General features: G+C 35.3%; 1 protein-coding gene across 1 annotated transcript; it reads right to left on the bottom strand.

Moving 5' to 3' along the window:
* Positions 1-1,091: 1,091 nt before the first annotated feature.
* Positions 1,092-10,121, bottom strand: LOC128225846 (multiple epidermal growth factor-like domains protein 10). The gene is made up of 14 exons (XM_052935742.1): positions 10,054-10,121; positions 9,763-9,826; positions 8,668-8,907; positions 8,257-8,481; positions 7,221-7,358; positions 6,092-6,229; positions 5,774-5,911; positions 4,622-4,759; positions 3,924-4,061; positions 3,576-3,713; positions 2,863-3,000; positions 2,365-2,575; positions 1,916-1,944; positions 1,092-1,132 (listed from the first exon to the last, which is right to left on the bottom strand). The coding sequence occupies exons 1-14, from the start codon at positions 10,066-10,068 to the stop codon at positions 1,092-1,094; spliced, it is 1,791 nt and encodes a 596-aa protein (XP_052791702.1). The 5' UTR covers positions 10,069-10,121.
* Between the last annotated feature and the right edge of the window lie 3,459 nt (positions 10,122-13,580).

Here is a 13,580-nt window from a genome sequence, read left to right as displayed (position 1 = left end):
CAACATAGTCTCTTTTAAAGTATAAAAAATGATTTATTTCATTAAACTAGCATATATTTAACAATACATAAATGAAATGTAACATGTAATGGTAACATTAGTACCGATGTTAATTCAGAACAAACGGGTAATACAATATTAATTATGCGCACATCTTGGGCATATAATTGTCAATAACATGTGGTTGTCTAATGAAATGTGACCATTTAAAACTAGTATGAACATAAAAAGTTAAAGTATAAGATTTTTGACAGTTTATTGTAAACTTTTGTTTAAATAATTGCTATTTTAATACGGAATATGTTGTTTAATAGCTTTAAAGATTTAACAAGCGTAGGTTACAGTGTGTATATACCACGTGATAAATTACGTCATATATGCTACGTCGGAAGGCATCATTTTCCATATAATGAAGATTTAAATCAAAGATAACTTTTCTTGAAAAACACATTTTTAAATCAAACAAATGGCAGTCTATGCCTCTTAAAGAGACCCACATTTGTTTGATCATCGAAATTTGATAAAGGCATTATTTACATCAAACACTTCGACAAACATGTTTCCAAAGTCATGTTTTGACAGTGCTCCGTCAGACGGCCGTATTGGGAAAAGGTTTGACGAAGTGTTTAAAGAAACTAAAATCTCAATCAAACTCTGGTAAAAGACCGAAGGCAGTGCTCCATAAGCGGTGCAGACTGCGCTAGTTTTCATTTAAAATGGTGAAGAAATAGTGAAGTTATCTTTGTTTAAAGTATTTTTTTCAAACCAAAATATTGCCTTCCGACGTAGCATTAATGACACATTTTATCACGTGGTATACACACACTGATGTTAGTTAAAGTGTTTGTCAAAATATATACCATGATTAATTGTGTTTATGACAGTTATGACCTATATTCAGAGTATCTATTCTCGTTCGTTTTGTGTATAAGAGAGTCGAGAGTCCGAAGAGTCCGGGAGAATCCGTTTTGGACTTTAGGTTTGGGTAAAGCCATAGAGGACGTTATATTGTATCTAGAATGATATTATTATATTAAGAAGGAACATTTGATGTAAAGTTTTAACACTTGAACAATTGTTGGTTTAATGAGTTAGAGCTCTGCTGGTTTGACACTAAGAGTTCTAGAGGCTTCTGAAGAGTTATGTGACATTAAGTAACAATTTCTAAGCTTTAATGACCCCTTACAGTATATATAGGACGAAATTTTCATTAGTGTACTAGACATTCAACAACATTATAAAAATTTCGTTTCTTATAAAACAATTGGTTTAACGTAACCACTACTTATAAGGTGAAGTTACACAATCCTGTGTAAGAGTTATACAATGCAGTAACAATTTACACAATAGAAAAGAACATCAGGTAGATCAATCATGTTCAATATTTTGGTAAACACACAAACCATTCAGCTGCGTTATCACCAAAGATGAAATTTAGCATTAAGGTCTGATATTGTATATCAATGCTTTGATTCACTTACATGTTTTATAAAAGAGAAAAAAAATACAAGTAACACCAGGAAGTCACCGAAATCGTGCAAAAGAACTTGTGAAATTCGACCACAGGGACTGAATTATCATTTCATTATAGAGAATTTTAAATATTAAAATATATATATCGATATATTAACCGGAATTATTTTTATATAACAAAATAAAACAAAATATGGGTAGTGAAAATCGTCATCGAAATAACGGGGTTCTTGCAATCTTTAAAGTCCAATTTCTTCATAAAAACTCTTTTTAACATTTTCGTCTATTTAAAAAACAAACTCTTTCAAATGATACAAAATAATTTGGGGGTCATCTGACATCTAAAAATTTGTGGGTCAGATTTCTTTTAAAGTGTAATAACACGACATGTATTGTCCAAATTAAAAAAAAACAACCTTATTACAAGGGAATATTTACTTACCTTTTGCTTTAATACAGCACGTACTGACACTGAAAACAATTAAGAACTTAAACATCTAGATATATCAAAATATAATTGTGGCATCATCGGCGAAAATGTGTCCTGTGGGGCATTTACATTTGCATCATAATCTGTTTTAATACCAATGATTGGATAACGATAGAACACTTTTAATAATAAAAATATGAACTGGCTTTTCATTTTAGAATTGGAAATGCTTAAATATAGCACTAATGACATGCTTATGAGTACACATGCCACTTTACTTGTGCAGGAATCTTTTTCGCAAACCATGTCCGTCACACACTTTTACATTATTAAATAAATATAACAAAAAATAAGTGAAATGTGAAAATTAGTAACAACATTTATGAAAACTAATTTCATTTGTTTTAGTACATGATTTAGATGAAAAATAGGTTTTAGCGGAAATATCAACCAGTCGTTACCTCTGTTTGGCAAACTTTAAACTGACCACTATTAGACCAACAACAACAAAACCAAATGCCAAGACGCCAACCGTAGTGACAGATACTATGTATCGACTTTTATATTTCTTAAGTTCTTCATATACACTTTGTCCATTCGTGACTTCTGTGTAGGGAGTGTTTGTTGATGTTTGAGTTGTAATAATCGTTGAGTCATTTGATGTGCCCGTTTCTACAATAGAACCGAATGAACATGTTTGATCGCAAAGCATCACATTTGCATTAAACATTAAAAACACGTTTGTTATATTTAATATTTAGCAATTGTAAATTATTCTTGATTTATGTAAGGAATTGAATAGTATATTGCTTAAGTAATAGTACCGTCAATAAAATGAAAATATTCAGACATATTTCCTTAATAGAAATGAAGATAAATAAATGACTTTGAATACAGCAGATCAAGAAGATTAAGAAGAATATTGACGTTTATATGTCATATGAGTAGTCAAAAGATACCTATATTGCAACTTGGTCCTTGCCAGCCGTAAGAACACTTTGAGTTCGGACACAAACCGCTGAATGGATCACAGGACACATTGTCATAGCAGTGGCATATCTGACTACAGTTTTGTCCAAAGTGTCCAAAACCACACACTAAACAACGAAGAATACACACCTTAATAACGATTGTTACCATTTTGTTTACGTTTGGAAGATGAAACCCCATTTTTACAACTGATATCAAATAATACGAATGAAAGGTATGTGTACTCAATACGCACAAAGAAACAATATACGCCAGTTATTTATCTCGACCAGTGGAGTGTAAGAACACTAAGCGCCACTCTTTTTCAAAGGATTGTTGAAGTCTGGTCAATTCCCCACCAGATTAAGAAAAGTAATCCCTTTTTCGGGCGTGGTGTATAGATATCATATTCTGGAGTTCTTTTAAATCAATATGTTGCGAATGCACTTCTTTTCGTGCATACATACGCATATGTTTTGTCTGCCAACCGCCCCTTAGACAGTTTGCATTATGTGAAAAAACAACAACATCCTGTTTATTTCAGTAGTATGGATAGTCACGATGAACATTATCAGTAAAAAAGGAATGTATATAATGAAAGATAGAATGTATAAACATGCCGTTTATATAAAGCATCCTTAGATAATCACAACAACATACATTATCTAGTCAAAAAACATTATCAGCATGGTAAGAGCACAACCTTCACTACAGCTGTCTCCCTGCCATCCCGTTTCACATAAGTGATTGGAACATATGCCATCTGTGTAATTGCACGATGCGCTGTCGTAGCAATGGCATAAATTACTGCAGCTTTGCCCAAATGTACCATCGGCACATTCTGAAATTTGGTGTAAAGGAAGACATAGTATATTGCTATCGTAATAGTACCGCCAATAAAATGAAAATATTCAAACAGGTTTAATTGATAAAACAATTCAAATAATTTAATATTTTCACTGTTGAAATATGAAATCTAACAACCTTGACTTTAGCAGACCAATAAGAAAAATATTGGCGTTTATATGTCATATGAGTAGCCAAAAGATACCTATATTGCAACTTGGTCCTTGCCAGCCGTAAGAACACTTCGAATTCGGACACAGACCGCTGAATGGAACACAGGACGCATTGTCATAGCAGTGGCATATCTGGCTACAATTTTGTCCAAAGTGTCCAAAACCACATACTAAACAACGAAGAATACACATCTAAACAAACGATTGTTACCAATTTGTTTAAGTTTTGAAGGGAAAACCTGAATTTGTTACAACTGATATCAACTAATACGAATGAAAGGTATGTGTACTCAATCCGCACAAGTGAACAATCTATGCCAGTTATTTATCTCGACCAGTCGAGTGTAAGAACACTAAGGGTCACTCTTTTCAAAGAATTGTTGAAGCCCGGACGATTCCCGACCAGATTAAGAAATAATCCCTTTCTCAGGCGTGGTGTATAGATATCATGTTCTGGAGTTATTTTGAATCAATGTTGTTAATGCACTTCTTTTCGTGCATACATACGCATATTCTGTGTCTGCACAGCGCCACCTTGTGCCTATTTGAAAAAAAAATCTTGTTTTTTCAGTAGTATGGGTAGTCACGATGATCATTTTCAGTAAAAGGTGAATGTATATAATGGGACATAGAATGTATAAACATGCCGTTTATATAAAGCATCCTTATTTTATCACAACAACATACATTTTCTAGTGAACAAACATTATCAGCAAGGTAAGAGCACAACCTTCACTACAACTGTCTCCCTGCCATCCCGTTTCACATAAGTGATTGGAACATATGCCATTTGTGTGATTGCACGATGCGCTGTCGTAGCAATGGCATGAATTACTGCAGCTTTGCCCAAATCTACCATCGTCACATTCTAAAATTTGAGGTAATAGAAGACTTATTTTAGATTAAAATATATGTAAATTACTAGTTGTATCTATCTTTAGCTTCAACAATCCTCTATACACGTAAAGTTCACCCGTTCTATAAGTGCGAATATTCCAGCGGTTTTTACAATATTCTTTGTTTGATTTTAAATTTTATTTCCGTTGCTAAAATGGAGAGGTCGTTTAACGTTACTTGTACGTGTACGCGATGACTTCATTGTGAGTTTTGTGTTAGAAAGATACTCGAATGTGAGGAATTTATAAAACAGGGTTAAAGTGTGTCTCGTGGAGGGCGCATCAACAACTTTTCATCTACATGACACAGAATTGAGTAAAATTAAGTTAGCGTAAATACACGTTGTAACAGCGTTAATGAAAAAGAACATAATCTTGTGGAAATATTTTAATTACCCTACAAGTACATATTATCCAACAGCAATGTTTGTTTTTAGGGATATTTTAGCTGGATACACTAATGGAAATAATATAAGCGTGTTTCAATTTCTCTAGCGTTGCCAAATACATACACGATCTTTGTTGTTCTAAGAACGTGATGTCTAACGTTTGTTGCAAACAAATTTCTAACTGCAAACACATAATTAACCAGACAACGTCAAGTTAAGTAATGAAAAAGACATAAAACTGAAATTTTGATAGTTATAGATGACAATAAAGTCATTGTGTTTGTTTTTATTTCCATCTTGTGATTACGGCCAACCAATCTTATTGTTATATGAAAAATGACTTTTTTTCTAGCGTTGTTTAATGTAAAATACATTAGGATTTTTGTTCAATATATGGTGTTTGGGTCGTGTAAACCTAGAAATCAGTATTATTTAGACTGCAAATCGGTCAGTAATCTGTAGGAAATGTAGGTAATTTAGTGGTATCTAACCTATATGAAACACACAAAAACAGCAATTAAAGAAAAGACAATAATCTTCAATATCAATTAATCGTGCAGAACCAAAGCTGATTATGAATGTAAACGTTGAAATTACCTTTATCACAGCTATCACCCAACCAGCCCGGCGCACACATTCCATGCGTACAAAGTCCATTGATGGGGTCGCACGGTCCAGATAGGTAGCAATGACATGTTTGGCTACAGTTTTGTCCAAAATGTGGTGATTTGCATTCTAGTGGGTTAAAAAGAAATCACTAAATAATTTCTCGGTACCTTTTGACTTTACCAAAAAAGGAAAAAGTCTATAAAAAAGTTGAGAATAAAGAAATAAAAAATAATTGAAAAAAGTTATCCGATTTCTTGTGTTATTTTTTGGTAAATGATTATTTAAGATAAAAGAGATTAAAAGTACCTATGTCGCATGTATTTCCTTGCCATCCGGGGGCACACTCTCCAGCTATACACTTGCCATCGATCGAGTCACATACTCCGTTGTCATAGCAATTGCATGTCGAAGCACAGTCTACCCCGAATTCGTCACCAGAACATTCTGTTGTGAATCATTGTACGTTCAGTTGGTACCAATTCAACAAGATTAATATACAATTATTTACATGTATGATTCTTCAAAACAAAGTTACGGATTATGCAAGTTCATTTAAGGAGTGAATTGAGGGGTTGATGTCATTATCGGGGTATGCGCGCAATTGGGCTTGTCAAAGTTTGTGGAGTCCGAAGGTGTATATGTTCACCAATAGTTCATTATTTTATTCAATAATTGTTTGAAAAATCCTTCATTTCATTTAAGAAAAACTTTCAGTCATACTTTCTTACTGTAAATACAACGACCATACTAAAATCGGAAACATTTTTTTCAAATGACGCCACATTAACGCGGGAAAAGATCAACCACTTGACATCACTTTTAAACGTAAAATTGAAACACTTATGGCAACAATACTTTTAAAATATAATAAATCAACACTTTTTCAAATGTTGGTTTATATTTTACGGGACCTGCTGACACAATACAAACAATAACAAGATCAACAATTTTCATGTATATTGTTATGCGATGAATTGCGATCCGAACATATCCGAAGATGTTGCGTTCATCGATTGATAAAAGCAATTGCTGAAAGGCAGTTCATTTAAGGAATGGAATTTGAGGTGTAAATATTCATCTACACTCATGTCCCAAATACATGATAAAAAGAGCATGAGGGTGATAAAGATTCACTGTAGTGTATCGCGATAGTTCACTGTCTGTAAATACCTTGTTTGGATGAAATAAAATAACATACATACTATATCTAATTTGATTTAATTTAGATTGTTGAAAGCAACTTTTCAAACGACCGAATTCGTTATCTGTTTTTATAAGCTGTTGAGCATATTGCACACATTTGCATTTATATATAAGTCATTAAACTGATAAATGTGAACGCTTTGTGATACCCGTCGCGGGTCAGACGGGTAGCAACTATATTATCGAAGTTGTTAGTTTGTAGAGAAGATAGTCAGGTATCTTATATATTTACCTGTACTGCACGAGTCCCCTTTCCATCCAGCAAAGCATCCAGGTGTAGCACACTTCCCAGTAACGCTGTCACACGGTTGTTCATCCTTGCATTGACACATGCTTGCGCACTTATCCCCGAAGAAACCCTTCTCACAATCTAAATAAAATACATAACCCCTTTTCATTTTAAATTGAAACAAACCCTCAGAGTGTTCTACGTTCTTATTGCAACAGGAAATATTCCTTGATATAGATGGATGTCAATTACAAACTATTATTTAAGTAAGTCTTTCCAATTTACGGGGACAGACCAAGTACTTTAACATTTAACAAATATCCTGTTTCAAGGTGCAAGTATCAAGTCCCCGAAAAGCAAACACGTGACACATCGCTACAAAATATTGCAAAAGCATGTAACCATCGTAATAAATGTTGGGGCGACCGCCTCGCCACGGTCAGTAAACATTTGTAATGAACTCACTGGGAATTAAAACCGAAACTCGAAATTGTCAAGACTTTATCAATGTGTGTAACATTAATAAAGATTGTACTGTCTAAGAATAGAGCTATTAACTTAAATAAAATGATTTTTAAATATCAACATTTGGATAAAGTAAAGGGAATTTAATGTCAATCGGTTAATATTACTTCGAGTTGTTTGCGTTGATTCGATATCTTTCGAAACACAGAGTCAAGTGCGTTGTATCTTAGCGCGGTGAAATTAGTCCAAATATCAACTAATTTACGTAGTCATTCTTATGTTTAATAAAATAATAAATATAAAGCATTTTTGAAATTACAAAAACAAAAGTATAATACATTTTATTTATAAGAATTCATACATACCATGCAGTAGTTGATGTGCACATGTTCATTATGTGATTAGCAAAAATATCGTGAAAGACAGACATTTATCCATACGATTAAATACTGCAATAATTTAACTTAGGTATAGACTCGGAATGACCTGAAACAAACACAATATATTAATACATAAAGTTGTGTTTAAGTTATGATGACAACACTTATGTAAGAGTTGCTTAACATGCTTTTACCGGTATTAAACACTGCCACCTCACATATTGCCATAACCGATGGCAAAGGTCGTCTGAAAACGAGGTACTGTAAAACACGGTTTACTCCAAGGTCCCACATAACACCGTTGTATGGATCAGAGGCATTTATCAATCCAAAATCTTCCCATGTAGAGAAGTTTTGGTTAACAAAGTGTGAAGTGTTGCTGATTGACACAAGAAGATTGCTACTCTGTCCGGGTGTATCTGTAATTAACGAAATACCCAATAGGCATGCATTTTTGTCCAAGCGTTTAGAACTAATTTCGTTAGGTAGTAAAGTTGGTTATCTGTTTTAACATTTTGCTATTTATTAAGCATATGAGTCCTGTGTACAGATATTTTAAGCATTGATACTTTTGACAAATATAATATTAAAAATGAAGTACATACCATAATCACGTCCAAAAATACGTAAGGTTCGCATCATCGCTTTTGTGCCGAAGTCAATCTGGAGCCAGGGTGATTCGTTCCCGACTGTTGCGCTACATGCTAGGCATAGTGTTGAGTCCGGAACAACCGTAGCATGAAGTGTCATATTGTTAATAACATTGGAAGCATAACACGTTTCGTACGTACTTGATTGGTAAACTGCTATCTTGTCGTTTTTGGCGATTATGTCTTTTTCTAAGGCTGTTAACATGATAATATTGTATACTTGATTTCGTGTGTAAGGTTTGTTAAATACATTGTTATATTTGAGAAAAAATACACACCACTCAGGGTCATTATAAGGACCAGCCAGTCAGCCTCCGAAAGTGAACATGGACCGAGCCGTCAGGATCGAGGGCTGACAAGTTGGTTCTTATAATGCCATTATGTCCGAAGTGATGTATTATATTTCTAAAATTTTACCAAACAGTCTATATTACCATTTTATTTTTATTTAGCGCGCTTGATGTGTTTTACTGAACAAAGAAAATATTATTTACTTAGGACATTATTTTCGCCGTAGTGAGAATCGCCTGCCTCACTTAACAGCTTTTTGACGTCAGTGGTCCATATAATATTTTTGGCGAGGTCGAGACCAGCCAAATTTGATATAGACCGCTGACGTCATAATACTGGATGTTTTTTAAATACATTTATATACGGACCGATCGACTTTTAATATAGAAATTATTGACACAACTATGTAATTTATATTATGTATAACAAGGTTTCCATGATGCTACAGACGACAGTCTTCAACAAGGGAGGTATTTACAATGTGGTGACCATAAAAAGGGGTTCCATACGGGCATTTTATCTTCGCCCGTGGGCAAGACAAGAAAATCTAGCATGGTTAAATTATTGGATCTACTTATCTGAGGTGGGAGGATATATAGACTAAAAATGAGCGCATTTTGTCATACATGACAGTGTAGATTGATGTTTTTTTGAATAATTGCAGAGTAGAAGTTTATTGAATATTGATATGCATTAAATATATATACCAATCTTGGCTGTTTTAGATGTATGACATTTTTCTAAAAATATTATTCTTACCTGAAGAAACGGTTATTATCCACAGAAGGCAAGTGCAAATGAAAAAAACGTTCCCCAGTGAAAACTAAAAAAAAAAAAACAACAACAAACCTTTATATTCACTTCTTCGTGTTTTGAATAGCTCAACATAAATGACCTTGGTTTCATTTTTCTTAAACCACCATCAATATGATATTCAGTGATCATTATATTACTCTATTTATTTGAAACTTTATTATTGTGTATGTTAAAGTGTCTGAATGGGTATTTTAATGTTTTATCTACTTATTTAAAAATAAATATTGTACTTACATGTTCTGCTTTCATTTTTTAAAACTTTATCCAGTATCTTTACGAAGCAATAAGATGGATGTTCTGATGTATATGACGGATAATTTAGTAAGATAGTATCTTTCTTTTGATAGCGGATTACTTAAAAGTTTCTCAAGTTTTGTTGTTATCTATTGGTTAACCTGTCTGATTGATAGCGATAATACAACACGTCGGTTTGGTTAAGCATGACTGTGTGTGCGGCTTGGAAAATTAATGTTAACAAATACAAATCAACTTAACAAAGTCTAGTACATTTAGTGTTACCTTTGCAACAACACCACATCTTAATATGTGAAATAAGTATCCATTTGAGATCCTCGGCAAATTTCAAACTTTTAAATGTTTGAATGTTTTTGAAATAAACGTTTTGTTTCACAAGTATGATAGCAAGGTCTTGTTATGATGCATGAATGCTTCTTTTTTTAAATGCTTCGATTAGTGACATGTATGTTTAAAATAACATGTCTTTGTTGAGATTAATGGAATTTAAACAAGGCTTTGTTTAAAGAATCGTTCAGTAGCACGCGTGTCTATTGTAAAAAGGAATCGTTAAGCAGCATGCGAGTCTATTAAAACAAGGTGATGTTCAGTAGCATGCGTGTCTATTATAAAAAGGAATCGTTCAGAAGCATGCGTGTCTATTACAACAAGGACTCGTTCAGCAGCGTGTCTATTATAACGAGGAATCGCTTAGCAGCATGTGTGTCTATTATAACGAGGAATCGTCCAGCAGCATGCGTGTCTATTTTAACGAGGAATCGTTTAGCAGCATGCGTGTCTATTATAAAAAGGAATCGTTCAGGAGCATGCATGTCTATTATAACGCGGACTCGTTTAGCACAATGTGTGTCTATTACAACGAGGAATCGTTTAGCAGCATGTGTGTCTATTATAACGAGGAATCGTCCAGGAGCATGCATGTCTATTTTAACGAGGAATCGTTTAGCAGCATGCGTGTCTATTATAAAAAGGAATCGTTAAGGAGCATGCATGTCTATTACAACGAGGAATCGTTCAGCAGCATGCGTGTCTATTATAACGAGGAATCGTTTAGCAGCATGCGTGCCAATTATAACGAGGAATTATTTTGCAGCATGCGTGTCTATTATAACGAGGAATCGTTTAGCAGCATGCGTGTCTATTATAACAAGGACTCGTTCAGCAGCATGCGTGTATATTATAACGAGGAATCGTTTAGCAGCATGCGTGTCAATTATAACGAGGAATTATTTTGCAGCATGCGTGTCTATTACAACGAGGAATCGTTTAGCAGCATGCGTGTCTATTATAACAAGGAATCGTTCTGGAGCATGCGTGTCTATTATAACGAGGAATCGTTCAGCAGCATGCGTTTCTATTATGACGAGGAATCGTTTAGCAGCATGTGTGTCTATTACAACAAGGAATCGTTCAGCAGCATGCATGTCTATTACAACAAGGAATTGTTAAGCAGCGTGCGTGTCATTTTTAACGAGAAATCGTTCATCAGCATGCATGTTTATTACAACAAGGAATTGTTTAGCAGCTTGCATGTCTATTACAACGAGGAATTGTTTAGCAGCATGCGTGTCTATTTTAATGAGAAATCGTCCAGGAGCATGCATGTCTATTACGACAAGGATTCGTTCAGCAGCATGCGTGTCTATTATGACAATGAATCGTTCAGGAGCATGCGTGTCTATTACAACAAGGAATCGTTAAGGAACATGCGTGTCTATTACATCAATGATTTGTTCAGCAGCATGCGTGTCTGTTATAATTCTGGTTACAGCTTAATGTAACCAGCGTTATCGCGGCACACAGTCGTTTTTACAATACCTGTCAAAACTACGGAACCACTCTAGAATTTATCCGATGACGTCAGCGTTTACCTTGTTACTTCCCTTTTTATTCTACGACTTTCGAGAAGGTAGCCCATACATTTGTTTCCTCAAATTTGTTTTTAATTTTATAAGGTCTTCATCGCCTCCGTTTTTTTTCAAAAATAATTGTCTCATCACTTGTTCCAACACCTTAATTAGAGCTGATTGAGCGTATTTTTTTTATTTTTTTTCGGCGATTTCAACGGATTTGGATAGGTCCTTTTTTCGTATCGTGCCTCGCCATGGCCATCATAGTCAATTTTTAAATGATTGCTTGGTTCTGTTTATTTTTTGTCACATACCAGTTTCTGCTAAATTGGGTTGAAGATTAATTATTCCTCGTTTCCTTTCATATATTTTCAATGCATCGTGTGAATTTGCAGAAATGGGCCCCTCCTTGAAAGCATGTGTCCAGCAGCTCACGCCACTGCCCAGCGGCAGTCCCATGTGTGGCAGCATCGAGGAAGTATCGAGCCCAAGCACAACCGCCAGTACCAGCGTATGCAACCCATCTTGTGGTCTACGGCACTACACGCCATTAAAGTTCAGTACCAACAGAGGAGCCGCCACTACTCGCGGCACCCGGTCAAGTAGTATCAGCACCGGCAGCGGAGCCGCTCCTACTCGCGGCACCCGGCCAAGTAGAATCGTCAATATGGTTAGGGTTGAATGGACTTAGTCAGCCACAAACCGGTAATCCTGTGCCTATGTTATCGGAATCACGTGGTATGTCGGTACATGTAAATAGGAAGTTCAAAATTGTTGCCATTGAGTTTGTTTACCTTGGTCAGCTTGTAACTCCTGAACGGAATGATTCACCCAACAATCACATTGACCCCTTCTGGCGAATTTCCATTTAAGCCTACCTCTAGGCGCAAAATTAACTTTATCGAGGTCTGGATTGACGTATTTTTTGTTTACTCTAGTGTTTATTTGGTTGGCCATCCTGAAAAACTCAGAATCTTCTAAAAAACGCAAGTTTATTAAGAACATCATCGAAAAGAAGAAAATATTGTTGATTGAAATATGACGAACAGTATCGGTATCGTCAAGCCATGAATCCCACCCGCTCCTGGGAGAAAGTAGACCAAGAATTGTGGCTTCATTTTATCTCGTCATCTCCCAATTTCGGTGCCCCCAACCATCTAGTGGGGGTAATGTTATGACTTTAACACAGCAACTTGATTCCGACCTAGATGCAGATTTGCCCATGTGTGTCTCAAATGCTTCAATTCGAATCCTTAAAGGCTCTGTCCGTCCGTCACCCGACCTCATCCGCGTCAGGTCGCCGCTTCGGTGGATGGTCCGTGTTCCCGCTGCCCGGACAACTCCCTATGGGACATGGGAAGTTCCCCAATGGTCCTTTTAGAATTTAAGAAACTCTTGGATCGGTATCCAATTAAGTATGTTGCTAAAATGCTTCTAGACGGGTTGCAGAAGAATTTAGATTGAATTATACCGGGCCAAGATTAGAAATGGAATCCAAAAGCTTATTGACGGCTAAAACTCATTTTTCGTAAACTCTTAGCACAATAAACAAAGACATTTCATTAACTCGTATGGCCGGTACTTTCACGGAACCGCCTTTAGCTAGTTTTCGTACTTCCCCAATAGGCGTTGTTGCCAAGTCTAGTGGGGGGGGGG

The sequence above is a fragment of the Mya arenaria genome, chromosome 3, assembly GCF_026914265.1.
Source record: "Mya arenaria isolate MELC-2E11 chromosome 3, ASM2691426v1".
In the NCBI taxonomy this organism is placed as follows: domain Eukaryota; kingdom Metazoa; phylum Mollusca; class Bivalvia; order Myida; family Myidae; genus Mya; species Mya arenaria.
This window is presented reverse-complemented; position numbering and strand designations above follow the sequence as displayed.